Below are 16,984 nucleotides of genomic sequence, written 5' to 3'. Positions count from 1 at the left end.
ACACACACACACACACACACACACACACACACACACACACACACACACACACACACACACACACACAGTTACTTCAAAGTACAAGGTACTAGTAATTAGGGCTGCATGATTTAGGGAAAATCTAATTATGATTGCAATGGGGAAAAAACAACAAATAAAAAATAGCAACAACAATAATATTAATAATAATGATGATGATGATAATAATAATTATTATTATTATTATTGTCTTTATTATGATTATTATTACTTAATCAAATTAAGTTAAGTTATTAAAACAAATAAAAATTACTACAATTTATATAAAAAAAATCACTATTCTCTTTTGTTGACAACAGCTGGTTTAGAAGTGCTTATAATTACAAGTTTGAAAAAAAAAAATAGTTTATTTAATCCTTTGCTTTGATTCCAGTTTTATTTGCGATTAATCATACAGCCCTATTAGTAATATAAAGCAGGAAAAATAGTCAAGGTCCTCTCATTTCTATATCAGAGCTAAAACAGTGTTGACCGGCAGCATTTAATGACATATACTGATTAAAAAAGAAAGACAAGAATTAAAGAATCTTTGTTTCTGAACAGGTTCAACTCAATGAACTGTCCAAACAAACAGATTCACTCAAATGAATCAGAGAGAGCGAGTGTGTTACTATCTGAGACGCATTTAAATCATGTATGTTGTGTTACCCTTTGGAGGACGGTCCAGACGGCACGCTCAGGGTCTTCTGCAGGTTGAACTTTCCTCCGGCGATGCTGTCGGCCGACTGAGACAGACTGATGCTGCGGTTCCGGAAGAACTCGAAGCCCCCCGTGGAGCTCTGCTCCTGCAACACACACACACACACACACACATCAGCACAGGATCTTCAACACAGCATCTCAGCCTCACACACCATCATCATCATCATCATCTCACCTGAGTGGTAGGTGTGCTGGGCGGAGTCTCGCTCTCCCCTGAACCAATGGCCTTCAGGAAGCGGATCATGTGACGACACAGATCCCATTTGCCCTGTTCCAGAGCCGTGTTGAAGAGCAGAGTGGCGTGTTGACGGCTGACCGCCGGGACCTCCATATTCTGAGAGCAAAACATACAAATAATATAAATATATTTAATCAGATACCCCCTCCTTCCTTTTCTAACTGACTGACATCTTCCATTATCATCAGGGTTTTAAAAAATCAGGGTTTAGAAATGCATGACCGTTCCACGAGTTCATTCAGAAATGATATTTTATTACTAGAAATTACAAATGAATTATTATTACAATTGTTATTAGAAATGCTAATTTTATTATACAAAATATTTCAATTATCAACACAAATGTGAGTGTGAGAGCAAAATACATAAACGATATCCTCCACACTACAAAATCAACTGGGCAGAAATAACGTATGTCACATATTTTGATCAGATCAGACAAGCCTTAAAATTGAGTTTTTAACTGGTTCAACAAGCTACATATAATGATATATGAGATAATGAAGCCACTACTGGAATGGAAGAATCTCTATTTTCTGAATCAATTCAATTGAATGAACTGTCCAAACAAACTGATTCACTAAAATGACTGCTACTTCTGCAAGCTAATATTCAGTTTATGTCAGATATCAAGTAATTTAAGCTTAAATCTAGCATTTCAAGTGCTTTTATGAGCTCATATTCATTCACAAAAATTCATACAATTTTTTGTAAGATTGCATATTTTCATACATATTTTTAGAATTTTACTTGTAACATGTAACATTATTTGAATTTGTTAGAATCATTTAAAGTAGGTTAAACTACTGAAGATGGAAAAGAAGAATATACATAAAAACTAAATATAAAATGATTGATTTAAAGAGGTTGATTATGTACACTAGTCAACATTTGAAGTGGATCAAAACCTTTCATCAAAAAGATGTCCTAAAACCAAAATGTATTGTCTTAGGACAACTTTGATGAACTTTTTTGATCCGCTTCAAATGTTGACTACTGTATTTCGAAAACAACGAATTTTACATTTACTGCAAACTATGCACATTTAACATACAAATATTTTTACAAGTCAGACATGTAGCAATTTAAGCTTAAATCCTAGCATTTTCGAGAGTTGATATTCATTCGTTAAAATTCATACACATTTGTATGAATTCTGCAACATTTTAATTTATTTGTTACACCACAGAACCACTTAAAGTGGGTTAAACTACTGAAGACGGAAAAGAAAAGACTGTAAATGTGACCCTGCAGCACAAAAGCAGTCATAAGTAGCACAGGTATATTTCAGGGGTTAAAGCAAAAAAAATCCTGAGCCTGAACTTTTTTCTGGGGGCGGGTCGGGGCAGCACATGCAAAGCATGCAATGATTGTGGCAACTTTAACATTTGAAAGGATACTATGGCAAAGTTATCGCTTTCTTTATTCAAACTGATTTATTTTTTCATGAATATATGGTTGAGCTGAAGAATGAAAGCATACACTTGGAAAATTATGAGCTATATCACCGCTTATCGACACTAGGGGTGTGACAACACACTTAGCTCACGAGATGAGACGAAATACAGATACTAGGTTCACTAGAACGTGACAATATTTTAATACTATTTTTAAGAAATTTTCAATGACAAAATTATGTATTAAAACGAATACCTGCAGAGGACGCCAACGGCCTGGTGACGTTTCACTTTACAGCGTGATTAAATCCATTTAATTTAAATATTTGGCCACATGCAAAAACTTTATTTTGAAATCGCGATGTACAATACTACATGGCATATTTAGACATAGGTTGATGTATTCTGCTGTGTTGGCAAAGGTTTATAAATGATTTACGTTACAAATCTAGTGAGATAATGCACACTGTTTTCCCAGATGAACGTTAAGCAATTCAAATTCACAGCATATACGGAGGAAGAGTTTAGCCCCTTTCACACATACAGTACTGGTAAATTACCGGTAAGTTACCATTAATAGATAATGAGAACAGGACCTTTTCAAAAATACCGGTAAATTTGTTCTGGCAATCATATCGTTTTATGGAGATGACATGATTACTCTGAGCAGTTTACAAAGCTCTGACCTTTGCGCCTTGCAGCTTTAAAAAAAATGGACCCTTATGACAGGTTTTGTGGTCCTGGGTCACATATTAGGTGAAATATCTTCAGGTCAGTTCTAAATAAACATGCATTTTGCATGATCCCTCTTATTTTGGTAAAATAATTAACATTTTGCAGATTCCGCAAGGTGCATGTAAACTTTTGACCTCAACTGTACATCAAGCATGTTGTAGATGTTTTTGTTTCTCACCTGCAGGATGATCAGGTAGGATGCAGCCGTGTCCAGATCCTGTGCCATCAGACACTCCTCGAACAGGTCTTTGGGGTTCCCCACCGCGGCGAACAGGTAGTTCCACAGAGCGTATTCGGTCTTGCGTGCGCAGTGCACGATGGTCTGCAGGAAGAGCGGGAACTCGGTCACGAACTTGGCTACGGTGGGCAGCAGCGGGTCGGGGATGGGCTCTCGGGACGTGGCCTCCTCCTCCAGCACCACATGCACCATCAGCTCCAGAACGTGAGGGAAGTACGGCAGCATCGCGCAAGACTGCGCCAGCATCAGCGCCTGCTCGCCCAGGTTACGCACCAGCAGCTGTCTCAGGATGTGATGGAGGTAGATCTGGGACGTCCGCTCCACCGTGCAGAAGGGAAAGAGCGCCTCCAGCGAGGACGAGCTGGGCCCGTCGAACAGCGCCGTCTCGTTGGAGGCGCCCAGGATGAGCGCGTCCTCAAACAGCACCGTGAGTGGGTAGATGTTGATGTGGAAGGGCAGCATGATCCGGCGTGACAGGAACGAGTGCGGCTTGCGGTGGTCTCGCGGGAACAGAGGAAGCCACACCTTCATCCCCGCCTCACCGCATGAGAGCCACAGAGCCTCCATCAGGTGGCGTTTCTTGCGGTTGCTGCGGCAGGTGGTCCAGACGTTCTCCACGCACTGAGCCAGAACCACCGGTGGACAGAACGGAAGCTGCCGGAAAGAGTGCAAATCATAGACTGACATTCATAGAGTGCAACAGTGATGCTACAGAGCTGCTATGCGGTTGCTAGGGGGCTTAAGTGGTTGCTATACATTACGACACTTAAAAACATTAACAACAACAAAGTGTCAAATTTGCGAAACGGTGTAACGATCTGTTGAACATTACGTAATTTGAGTTACTACCTCTGTACCTTTTGTTTTACGTTTTAGTTTTTTTGTTTTTAATATATATCCTTTGATGTCTTCCTGTATTATTTCATTTATACATAGTCATCCAATGTTGTATTTAATTGCTGTAGTTATTCTTGTTTATATCTGCAATAAAATAATAATAATAATAAAAAAAATAAGTGGTTGCACTGCAAAAAATGATTTTCTTAGTAGTTTTGTCTTGTTTTCTAGTATAAATGTCTAAAAATTCTTCAGTCAAGATGCATTTATTTGACAAGTAAAATGATTTAAGATATTATGTCTTGTTTTCTGAAAAATATTTGTTAGTTTTTGCTTAAAACAAGCAAAAATTTCTGCCAATGGGGTAAGAAAAATTATCTTGTTTAGCCTTTGAATTAAGATTATTTTTCTTAGCAGATATGTTTGCTTGTTTTAAGCAAAAACTAACAAAATTTAGATTTTTTTCCCCAGAAACCAAGACATAATATCTTAAATCATTTTACTTGTCAAGTAAATGCATCTTGATTTGAAGAATTTTTAGATGTTTAAGAAACTAGAAAACAAGAATGACAATCTAATAAAAAAATTATGGATAAATATAAAACAAAATAAAATAGTTTAAGAAGTAATGATAAATAAAAATAAACATAAAAAAATTATATAAAACTATTGATTTGTTCATCATGCATTTTAATATTGAAATTATATAAATATAATTTGTATATATATAAATATGGTTTAAAGTATATTTAAATTATATAGATCATATACATTTATCCCCTGCTTTAACTTAAATAAAAGATTTTAGAGTGCAGACCAATCTTTGTAAAAATTTGTATAAATTATAAACTATACAAAAAATAAATAATAAAGTCAATATTTAAAGAGAGTTTGAGAGCACACAGTAGCTCTGTCTTTAATGGTTTGAGTGTTATTGGTAAAAATCAGTCCCTCTATGGAGAAAATGAATGGGATTTTTACTTCCGTAACCCAAGCACTCTATGGGATCGGGGTAAGGGTCGGGGCATCAAACTCACCAGCTTCGTCTGATTGGCCGGCGTGTCCTTCTCTCGTACCTGTGGGCCGGATCGGTCTCTCTGCAGCATGATCAGCTGACCGGCCAAATTCAACAGGATACTCTCCGCCGAACAGGCCTGGCACAAACACAGACGCCTCATGAGTACATATACAGTGGGTACGGAAAGTATTCAGACCCCCTTAAATTTTTCACTCTTTGTTATATTGTGTCTGTGTGTGTGTGTGTGTGCGCATGTACTCTGTGTCTGTCTGTGTGTGTGTGTGTGTGTGTGTGTGTGTGTGCGCATGTACTCTGTGTGTGTGTGTGTGTGTGTGTGTGTGTGTGTGTGTGTGTGTGCGCGTGTACCTGCTGCGGGGCTTTGAGCGTGATGCCGGTCTCTGTCCGGACTGACGTGAGGGTCACAGACACCACCAGACCGGGGTGAGGAATATACCGGGACATGGAGACCTCCTGCAGCAGCTCCACACTGACTGACGGGTTCGGACTGATGACAGAGAACAATCAAGAAATGTTAATAATAAATACAAGATACATCCATCCATCTTCCAAACCGCTCGTCCTATATGAGGAACATGAAGCCGTCTGAGTCATATACAGTGGTGGCCAAAATTGTTAGAACACTTGGCATATTTACGAGGTTTCCATTGTTTTTGTTGAATTGGCCATTACAATACTCATAAAACAAACTATTGCCGGAACTACCTGCGACAGAAGAAATCTGCTGAACACTGAAAATAATGGACTGGCCCCTCAAAGTCCAGACCTCAACCCCATCGAGCTAATTTGGGGCGAGTTGGAAAATAAACTGGGCAGATCTATTGTACATTCAAAAGAGGGTTGAGTTGCAGAAGGCATGGGATAACATTAAGTTCTCAGGAAATGACACTATGCCAAGAGAGATGTGATGCTGTAATTGCTGCAAAAGGTGGACATACCAAATATTAAAGTTAAAGGTGGATAAAAACTATACGACTCTCTTCATCTGATATTTGCTGTGCTCAGAGCAACCATCTGCATGTTTCATGAACATTATGAAATGAAATCATGTTTTGGAGGCAAAAAAAGTCTGTATTTTCAGATCTGTCAGGTGTTCTAATAATTTTGGCCACCACTGTATATGAAGCACCAAACTTGAAATAGAATTAAGCAAATCATTCAAATCAGATACTCTCCATCATTATTTCTATTGGCTAGAATCTTCAATTACCATAAAAAAGCTTAGTTTAAAAAAGTTTTAAAAAACATGATTGATGCATTAGCTCATTCAGAAGAGAAAAGAGACATTAGGAAATGCTATTTATTACTATAAAAATAAAAATAAACTCATTTTTATAACAAACATTTAAAAAAATTAAACAAAAAAATTAAAATAAAAACAAACAATTAACATGCATAGAGACACATTTGGAAATGTTTATTATTAAAAAAAGAAAACAAAAATAACATGCATATACATGAAGACAAATTTGAAATCCTGAATTGTGTGTATATTGTTGCATGTGCGTAAAAAGCAAAAACACTAACAATCGGAAAAGTATATAATCTGTAAATGAAAATTAATTTATTAATTTAATAATTTAAATGTAGCACTAGTTTTATGAAAGTGAATGTTATGACACGGTTTAATAACGATTGTTGTGTTTTTATGGATTATTACAAAATAAACAATTAGGTATAATCACTGATTATCTATTTAATTATTGTTGCTCCATATTATGTGTGTGTGTGTGTGTGTGTGTGTGTGTGTCACCCGTCGTGTCGTCTCTCGATGCTGTAAAGGCAGATGGAGCAGTCGGCCCGGAACAGAATCACCACGTTACGAAACACGTTCAGCAGCAGCGTGTCGGCCTGAAGTTTAGTGACGCTGGCAAACACGTTATCCAGGTTAGATGTGCGCACGTATAGCCTCAGCTACAAACCAAGAAAAACAGGAGTCAATTAAGGGCAGACACTGCAGGCAAAAACACTCTTTTTTCATGCACCTGTCAAGTTTGAGATTTTGGGCTTTTTGTTTTTTAGTGACTAGTGGAAAGAAAACATCCAAAAGACACTTAAATGTTTCTTTTATAGCACTTGATCGATGTGTGTCAATAGATTTCAATTACAATATATATTTTTCTCAAAGTGAGTTTTTCTCCTACACCGAGCCATAAACCTCCTCTTGAGTAGCACTTACACACACCAAACTTTACATTTTTATACCTATAGTCTATTTCCTGAAGGTTTTTACAGAGGGATCTGTTCATATATTATTTGCTTGCTTATATACAACATTTTATTTCCCCCAAAATTGTGAAAATATATTGTTTTCTGTCTGTTCTAAGCTTTTTCTGAATTATGACAAAAATTAGATTAAAAAAAATTAAGCAAGAATTTTGAAACTGACATCATCCAGTGTTTAGATTTTTGTACTAGATATGTATGCAAATTAGCGCATATATTTCATTAAATCATGCCTCATTTGCATATTTAAACCTAACATTTGAGAAAACTTGTAATACAAAAAATGTTTGCAATTATCAATGTAATCAATCAAGTGGGTAAGGAAGACAATAACTATTAGTTAATTTTTTTTTACCCTATTCACCTACAGTGTCTCGCCTAAACGATGAACATTCAATTAACACTAATGAATCAGAGGAATGTTTATTTAATCGTTCTTGCCTCTTCCTGCCGGTCAATGAAATTGTAACAGGCAACAACAACAAAGTCGTCCCACCACGTGAGACCTCCCGTCACCATCATATTCTGCTCCTGAAACACACACATAATGTCAGAAAGCTTCCATCACACAACTTACTTTCCTTTCAAATGAAAAGACGGTGATGTAGGCGTGTTTACCTGTGTGACGTTACCAAACAGTTTCCATTTTCTGGTGTATAATGAGTAATGTGCAAATCCACGCCGGCCAGCTACGGCCACACACTGACCAGACCAGTCTATAGCTGCGAACTACACACACACAAAGATTAAACGACTCGTTTCATTAAAAACTGGGTTTCTGGACCCAATTGGAACATTTATTGAAATGCTCATTAACATACGCCCACCCACATTTACATATCATCACATATTCACTACACGGCAACATCACCAGCACTGCTGATTGACAAAGTGAACTACACTAGTAGGGGTTAACCAATCAAAAAAAGAGGTCATTTACATATACAAGTCTTAAAGGTACAGCAGCATCAGTGTGTTTGAGTCGGAGAGGATGAAGAAATAGTTAACAGAAACTAAATTGTAAGACAAGATAGCTTTACTAACATACAAAGACCTAAAGAAATTGTTCACACAAAAATTTGCTAAAAACTCATCTACATGATGGATGGCAGTCAATGGGTGCCGTCAGAATGAGAGTCCAAACAGCTGATAAAAACATCACAATAATCCACAGCACTCCAGTCCCCAATTTACAGCCAATGCTCATTTTTAAGCTGAACTATTCCTTTAAGAGTTGGTTCTTACCCTGATGGGCCAGTTTGTCTCTAGATATGTGCTGTGAATCTGCAGGGAGAGGAAAAACACAGTGATGCACTTTGTATTCTCTACAGTGAATGTGTTTGAGCTGGGAGCGTGTGATCATGTACCTGAACCACCTGCCAGTGCTTGTGGCCCAGTAAAGTGCTGAGACCCTGAGAGAGAGGGCTGCTGCTGTCCCGAGACGGGCTCTTATCCGACACACTGTGAGCCTGAGTCGGATCTCCACAGGTCAGATACAGACGATCCTCTCCGTGGAGCAACACCTGCTCCTGATTACTCTGATCACACACAGACACAAAACCTTCTCACTCACTGATATCTGACACGCATCATGTTGCATGTGCGTAAACAGCAAAACCACTCATGTGTGTGTTTCTCTCACTGTGCACGGATTGACGGTCAGCGCGCTCTTAATGAACTGAAACTGCAGGATGCCGGTCTGCTGGAGTTTCTCGTCTCCTTCCGCTCCGTCGGGAACAGGAGTCGCGTCTGTGCTGCTGATCACCCACAGATGATATCCCTCCACACCCCAGCTCTAAAACACATTCACACACGCGTTTATCAAAACTGACTTACATGGCATATGTGACCCTGGAGCACAAAAGCAGTGTTGAGTCGCTGGGGGATATTTGTAGCAATAGCCAACAATACATTGTATGGGTCAAAATTATCCATTTTTCTTTTATGCCAAAAATCATTAGGATATTAAGTAAAGATCATGTTCCATGAAGATATTTTGTAAATTTCTTACCGTAAAAATATATCAAAACTTAATTTTTCATTAGTAATATGCATTGCTAAGAACTTAATTTGGACAACTTTAAAGGCGATTTTCTCAATATTTAGATTTTTTTTGCACCCTCAGATTCCAGATTTTCAAATAGCTGTATCTCAGTCATATCCTAACAAACCATACATCAGTGGAAAGCTTATTTGCTCAGCTTTCAGATGATGTATAAATGACTGGTTTTGTGCTACAGGGTCACATATATATGTTTGATAATTTCTTGCATCCCCTGGAAATTGAACCCATTATCTTTGCATTTCTTGCCGCCATGATTTCGTGTTTGACCGATATTGATTTTTTTGATGGCCGATGATCTTAGAAAGCAGGGTGGCTGATGGCATATATATATATGTGTGTGTGTGTGTGTGTATATGTGATATCACACTTTTAATATAGTTATAGTAAAAACACTGCATAACTGCTGCAATAAAATATATATTTATTTAACATAATATTTATACTTTGAATAATTTGATAGTAAATATGAAAAATATTTACATTTCGTCATTTAGCAGACACTTTTATCTAAATATGATGATATATCGGCCTTGGCAACATATTGGTTGACCACTACCATGTTATTATCATTAACTAAAACCAGGAAGAATTTTTTTTATTTTAAATATTTTATTTCAACTACTTCCAACATTTCTCATTTTTGTTTAGTTTAAGTTAAACTACCAGAATAACAATAACTTCTAAAACTTAATAAAAACTATACAGATGACATTGACTAAAACTTAAAAAATGTAAATGAAAAGACGAATATAAAATCTAATTCAAAATATGAACAAAAACTAAAATAATATACAAATGATCCTAAAATAAGCTTGATACAGTACAATAAACATGCAGAATCAAGAAAAAAAGTGCTGATTTTGAATCTTCCATATAATTGTTTTGGCTATAAGTCTGTGATTACGTGACATTAACTAACTGCAGGATTCTACTGTACATTTCTGCCATATGGACATCAACTTGAGATAGTCACCACTGATAAGCTACTACTAAATTTAATGTAGACACTTTAATTTTCTGTAAAGCTGCTTTGCAATGATTTGCATCGTGAAAAGCGCTAAACAAATAAACTTGAATTGAACTGTGAATAAAAGACGATGTTTGCACACTCACCATAGAGCTGATCTTCAGAGGCTCTTTCTTAGTGCCGTCTGAGCGATAGCTGCATCAGGAAAACACAGAGAAAACAAAGAAAAACAAGCTGAAACGTCAACATTGAAAACTCATCATTAGTGCGGTCTCTGCTGGAGTGAACGTTCTGCTTAAGGAGTTTGACAAACGTATTGCTGACGCAGTAAAGCAGCGGCGTGAGTGTGTTTGTGCGACTCACGCGAAGTCCTCCCCGAGTGTGCAGATGAGATGCGCTCCAAACACACTCCACAGAGACAGACCGCCACAGTCCCACGTCACCATGACAACGCTGCAGTCCGGAGACCAGCGGATCATCTTCACAGCACCCGTCTTATTCCAGATATCTGCGACCAGAGCAGAGACAACAACACGCAGACAGACTGAATCATGGGAAATCTTCTGGGAGTTTCTTTGTGTTTTTCCCCAACATCTTTATTACCAATGAACACAGACAAAATATACAAAAGTATGCTAACTGAACCCAACAACAAAAACACATTCAAAGAATAAAAAAACTGCTACAATATTATACACACAAACACACTTAAAGAAAAACATAAAATATATATAAAATGTAACAGAAAATTATATATATATATATATATACACACATACATACAGTATATATTTTTTTCTTTAAATGTACTTTGCTGTTAATATATTAGTGCTGTCAAACGATTAATCGCATTCAAAATAAAAGTTTTTGTTTACATAATATGTGTGTACAGTGTATATTTATTATGCATATATAAATACACAAACATACAGCATATATTTTGAAAGTATTTACATGTATTTACATGTCTATATTTATATTCATATAATTTATATTATAAATACATTTATTTAATATATAAACATAAAATTTTTCTGAAATATATACATGCATGTGTTTGTATTTATATACATAATAAATATACACAGTACACACACATATAATGTAAACAAAAACTTTTTTTTAAATCGTGATTAATTGTTTGACAGCACTAAAATATATAAAACTGAACTAAAAGCAAATATAAAACTCAAATTAAAATAAATTAAACAAAAATGTTGTTGTGTAAATTAAATTGGAAATAAATAAACTAAACCTGAACTAAAACGGAAAGTAGTACTGAAATAAAAATAAATGAAAAAAAAATTGTAAAAAAAAAAAAATTAAGCATATACCAATAAATTACAGAAAAATGCTAATCCAAAATATTAATAAATACTATAATACTATAATAAATAACACTGCACTGAATATTCATCAACAAAATGTAAAATAAAAGTTACTAAATTGTTTAGGTATTGTAAATTACTGCTTCTTTAATACAATGCCATGCCAGTCACCATGGATATTTTCATGGCTAGTAAAATATGAAAAAGAAAAAGAAAAAATTATAATAATTCTTCATCACTTTTTAACAAAATCTAAAAACACTTAATAAAAATCAACAGAAGTTCTAAAAGAGTTAAAGTAATCTGGATTTTAGGAATTTAATCCTAAAACATGGCAGTATAACGGTTTCAGCCTTAGACATCATATCTACAGACCATTCAAACTGTCTGATAGATGATACAGAGAAAAATAAGACATGATATCTATATAAAAGCACTAGCTGGAATCTAATGGACTTCTTTGTTACGGAGGTTTATATCAGTTCATCAGGTAAAAATCTAAAAAAACAAGAATCTAGTCACTGATTTGACTCATCAGATGTGCGTCAGATGCTCATGTTCCCACAGCAGCCATCAGGAGGCATCAGAGGACCAGAACCCAACACTCAATCAGAGAGGATTGTGGGTCTGAGGTTAAACATACGAACAGTAAATAAAAGGATCATCCTGTGTGCAACAAAGGCTGCGTGGCTTCTGTGGATTGTGGGTTGGACTGACGCCTCTTCCTGTGGTTTAACTAGTGTTTGAAGTGTACACATCATGAGTGAGTGTGTGTCTCACCTGGGTAGTGTTTCGGGGTTAACTCCAGTTTATGAGAGAGCTGCATCGATCCTGTAGAGCTGTCAATCATGTACACCAACACTGACCCGCTGCAACGCACACACACAATAAACAGGGTTCATACACTTCGGACTGGATAAAAAGTTTGAGAATAACTACACAAAAATACTACAATATATACACTACTGTTCAAAAGTTTGGGGTTCTATCTATTTTTTGGGTAAAGAAATGACTACTTTTATTCATTAAGGACGCATTAAATTGATCAAAAGTGCCAGTACAGACATTTATAATGTTCTAAAAGATTTCTATTTCAAATAAATGCTGTTCTTTTGAACTTTCTTACTATAGATACTCTACTGTTCAAAAGTTTGGGGTTCTATCTATTTTTTGGGTAAAGAAATGACTACTTTTATTCATTAAGGACGCATTAAATTGATCAAAAGTGCCAGTACAGACATTTATAATGTTCTAAAAGATTTCTATTTCAAATAAATGCTGTTCTTTTGAACTTTGTTCATCTGTGAATCCTGAAAAATAAAATGTATCACAGTTTCCACAAACATATTGTGCTGCACAAGTGTTTTCAGCATTGATAATAATCAGAAATGTTTCTCGAGCAGCAGATCAGCATATTATACTGATTTCTGAAGATCATGTGACACTGAAGACTGGAGTAATGATGCTCAAAATACAGCTGCGCATCACAGAAATACATTACAGTTTAACAGAGATTCACATAGAAAACAGCTGTTTTACATTCTAATAATATTTCACATTTTTACGGGTTTTTTTGATCAAACACACACAGCTTTGTAGAGAAGAGACTTCCTTCAAAAACAACAGCCACAAATATAAAGACACAAACACAACTGACATAAATACAACGCTTTGAAACAATAACTGCACTTCACAATCTACACACAAATGACACGCATCACAGCTGACACACACACACACACACACACACACACACACACACACACACACACCTTGCGCATCCGAAAGCCATGAGTCTGTATTTGTTGTTGACGGCGACACACGTGCCATCAGAGACGTCTGCGGCCCAAACGCCCTGCAGCTGCTGCACAGAAACACAATATTAGCACATCAACACTAACATTACGCAAACGAACCGCGTGTCGCATTCTCAGTGCTGCCACAAGAGGCGCTACAGCAGACATGAGTGAAGATCATGTGACACTGAAGACTGGAGGAATGATGCTGAAAATACAGCTGTGCATCACAGAAATATATTACAGTTTAACAGGATTCACATAAGAAAACAGCTGTTTTACATTCTATTAATATTCACATTTTTACGGGGTTTTTTGATCAAACACACACAGCTTTGTAGAGAAGAGACTTCCTTCAAAAACAACAGCCACAAATATAAAGACACAAACACAACTGACATAAATACAACGCTTTGAAACAATAACTGCACTTCACAATCTACACACAAATGACACGCATCACAGCTGACACACACACACACACACACACACACACCTCGCGCATCCGAAAGCCATGAGTCTGTATTTGTTGTTGACGGCGACACACGTGCCATCAGAGACGTCTGCGGCCCAAACGCCCTGCAGCTGCTGCACAGAAACACAATATTAGCACATCAACACTAACATTACGCAAAACGAACCGCGTGTCGCATTCTCAGTGCTGCCACAAGAGGCGCTACAGCAGACATGAGTGAACTCTTCTTCTACGCTCAGATCAACTACAGCGTCTTACGGAATAGTTAAAAATGGCTGACATGTTTATACAGCAGCAGCAGCTAGCTGAATAATACTTGTTTAATTATACTCTCTCTTACGTCTGTGGCGAGTCTGTTTGCGGTTGGCGTGATGAATCCGAGTCGCCCGTCATCAAACACCACTGCAAATCCGTCCAGTGTAGCGCAGTACTCCATCTCCCGAATGTGAACACCGTCCAGATCCAGACACGGCCCTCCTAACGCAAACACACAGACACGTCACGCCAGACAAACACACGGGAACAGACGCGTGTTAATCAGTCGGGAGCGTCTCTGGAGAGTGATTAAGAAGCACGTCTGACCTCTGGAGGACTGCAGGTCGAGGGAGAACGGGATGGTGCACAGGTTCACTGCTCTCCGGCCGTTACTCACACTGTCCCAGTGCAGCATGTGCAGATAACCGTCTGCCGTCGCCACTAACAGATCCTCCTGCAGCGTCTGCAGACTGACACACACACACACAAATCAGTCCACTGACTAGATCACCAACACACTTCACATTTACATACATACATATCCCACATAACAGTGCATTAATGTAAACTCTAAAATAAGACAAATCAGGAATGATAAGGCGAAAGCAACAAACGAAAACTCTCTCTGCTTCTTCGTCTCAATTCAAGCTCTGCTCACTCCAGACCAGGATTCTTATTGTTAACTAAAACTATAAAATTATTTTGTTTCCTGAAATAAAACTGAAATAAGATCAAATCTAAATATTAAATACAAACTAAATGATAATTAGAAATGTTGTACTGGCAATAAACTGAAGTTTAGGATTAGCATTAAAATTGAAATTCAATACTGAAATTACAAGTCAATAAAAACTAAAACTAAACTAAAAATAAAACTGAAATAAAAATGGAAACCCTTAATATTAAATAATATAAATTCTAAAAAAAAAATCTAAAAGTAAATCCTAACTCAAAATATTAATAAATACTATAATAGCATATACACAAAATGCTGAAATAATATATATATATTCTCTGTGTGTATGTGCTGTACATGTGGAAGAATTGACAATAAAGCAGACTTGAACTTGAACTTGAACTTGATATATATAAAATTAAAAAATGTTTACACACAATTAAACTAAATAAAAAAAAATCACTCACAAAATTACTTAACTAAAATTTAAATAGATTAAATATTATTTGAATGAAAAATGTATAATTAATAACTTAAACAGTACATATCGATGATATTAAAATAACACTGGACACACACATATGCATAGAGATGTTGTATAATATATTACATAGATATATAGACATGTATTTTGTTCCCTGGATTGATTGACTGATCATGTGACACTTTGTACAGTCTTCAACTTCTTCAACTGAAGCTCAAGATGCTCTTTGGCTCATTCCGAGTGTGTGTGTGTGTGTGTGTGTGTTTCTGTACCAGCTGATTGGAGCCTCCAGGTCGACGGGTTTCTTCATCTCTAGGGTCAGAGCTGGAGCGCACTGTTCCTCTTTGTAACCCGGAGTCACCTTAACACGAGCGCCCCTAAAAACACACACACACACACACACACACACACACACACACACACACACAGAAAGTGAGAGAGAGAAGAACAACATAATCCGTTTAGTCAGAGCTCATAATGCTTCACTACTCACACCATTATAAACACACATAAACATTCCCAGCTCACTCTTATTGACATGATTACAGGAAACCTGCAAACAACTCGAGCACATCGACACACAGAGACACAGACAGAATGTGTGTCAGACACGTCCTGACATGACAAACACTGACCTGAACGCTGAGATCTGAGGAACAGCAGCTGTCAGCAGTGTGTGTGTGTCTGTGTGTCTGTGTTTTGGAATTTCAAAGAGTCTAATTTGAGGTCAGTATGTGTGTGTCACTAAACTGCTGTGGGCTACAGGTGTGTGTGTGTGTGTGTGTGCCTTTGCAGGAAATTCAACAAATGCATGTTCTACTAGAGAAACATCACGAGCTCATTGTTCTGGAAAAGAAAAAACATTTCCAGAGTCTGATTCTGTCGTTCAAACATCACGATGCATCATGATTTTGTTCTTGGCAGCCATGTGGAATTCTGAAAAAAACATACATGATGGCCGCTGTTCTTCTCCTGAGCACCAAACATCAAATCAGTGTTTGTCAAGAGGAACATCAACAGGAGAAAGAACAATGACAGTATGACTGAGGAACAGGAACAGGAAGTGATGCTGGGGCGTGTGGATCTGCTGAAGCTAAAAGAGGAAAGGTCAAGGGTCACTCACTTGGGATAGACAGGCTCGTACAGGTACTTCTCATCCGAGCCTCTGATGTCGAACAGCAGGATGTAACCATTCGCAGCCTGGAGAGAGAGAGAGAGAGAGAGAGAGAGAGAGAGAGCATTTCAACTAAAAGCATTTCTTACATGTACTGTTGTGCAATTTTATTTTATTTTATTTATAAAAATTTTTTAAACAATGTCTTCCCCCCCCCCCACCACAAAAAACAGGAAAAATATTAAAGTACACATGTACTTATTTATTTTACAGATCTGTACTTGTTTTGTTTATGTATTATATAATTGTTTATTCCTTATTCATGTAATGGACAATGCTTTGGCAATACTGTGCAAGTCATGCCAATAAAGCTCAT

The 16,984-nt window shown here is 36.9% G+C and overlaps 1 protein-coding gene across 1 annotated transcript in view; it reads right to left on the bottom strand.

Moving 5' to 3' along the window:
* The window catches only part of LOC107573208 (RAB6A-GEF complex partner protein 1-like), a 32,643-nt gene that overhangs the window by 4,775 nt on the left and 10,884 nt on the right, over nucleotides 1-16,984 (bottom strand). Inside the window, exons 3-22 of the mRNA XM_016259650.1 lie at nucleotides 16,618-16,694; nucleotides 15,767-15,871; nucleotides 14,662-14,804; nucleotides 14,420-14,556; nucleotides 14,101-14,192; nucleotides 12,589-12,677; nucleotides 10,844-10,988; nucleotides 10,627-10,675; nucleotides 9,091-9,243; nucleotides 8,816-8,986; nucleotides 8,694-8,732; nucleotides 8,067-8,177; nucleotides 7,890-7,979; nucleotides 6,976-7,136; nucleotides 5,571-5,709; nucleotides 5,224-5,340; nucleotides 3,290-4,003; nucleotides 917-1,075; nucleotides 688-824; nucleotides 435-438 (exon numbers count right to left, since the gene is read on the bottom strand). Of these exons, the coding sequence (XP_016115136.1) occupies nucleotides 435-438; nucleotides 688-824; nucleotides 917-1,075; nucleotides 3,290-4,003; nucleotides 5,224-5,340; nucleotides 5,571-5,709; nucleotides 6,976-7,136; nucleotides 7,890-7,979; nucleotides 8,067-8,177; nucleotides 8,694-8,732; nucleotides 8,816-8,986; nucleotides 9,091-9,243; nucleotides 10,627-10,675; nucleotides 10,844-10,988; nucleotides 12,589-12,677; nucleotides 14,101-14,192; nucleotides 14,420-14,556; nucleotides 14,662-14,804; nucleotides 15,767-15,871; nucleotides 16,618-16,694 (2,832 nt within the window). The remainder of the gene's footprint in view (nucleotides 1-434; nucleotides 439-687; nucleotides 825-916; nucleotides 1,076-3,289; nucleotides 4,004-5,223; nucleotides 5,341-5,570; nucleotides 5,710-6,975; nucleotides 7,137-7,889; nucleotides 7,980-8,066; nucleotides 8,178-8,693; nucleotides 8,733-8,815; nucleotides 8,987-9,090; nucleotides 9,244-10,626; nucleotides 10,676-10,843; nucleotides 10,989-12,588; nucleotides 12,678-14,100; nucleotides 14,193-14,419; nucleotides 14,557-14,661; nucleotides 14,805-15,766; nucleotides 15,872-16,617; nucleotides 16,695-16,984) is intronic.

Source organism: Sinocyclocheilus grahami, unplaced genomic scaffold (assembly GCF_001515645.1).
Source record: "Sinocyclocheilus grahami isolate Dianchi unplaced genomic scaffold, SAMN03320097.WGS_v1.1 scaffold1892.1, whole genome shotgun sequence".
Taxonomy (NCBI): Eukaryota; Metazoa; Chordata; class Actinopteri; order Cypriniformes; family Cyprinidae; genus Sinocyclocheilus; species Sinocyclocheilus grahami.
This window is presented reverse-complemented; position numbering and strand designations above follow the sequence as displayed.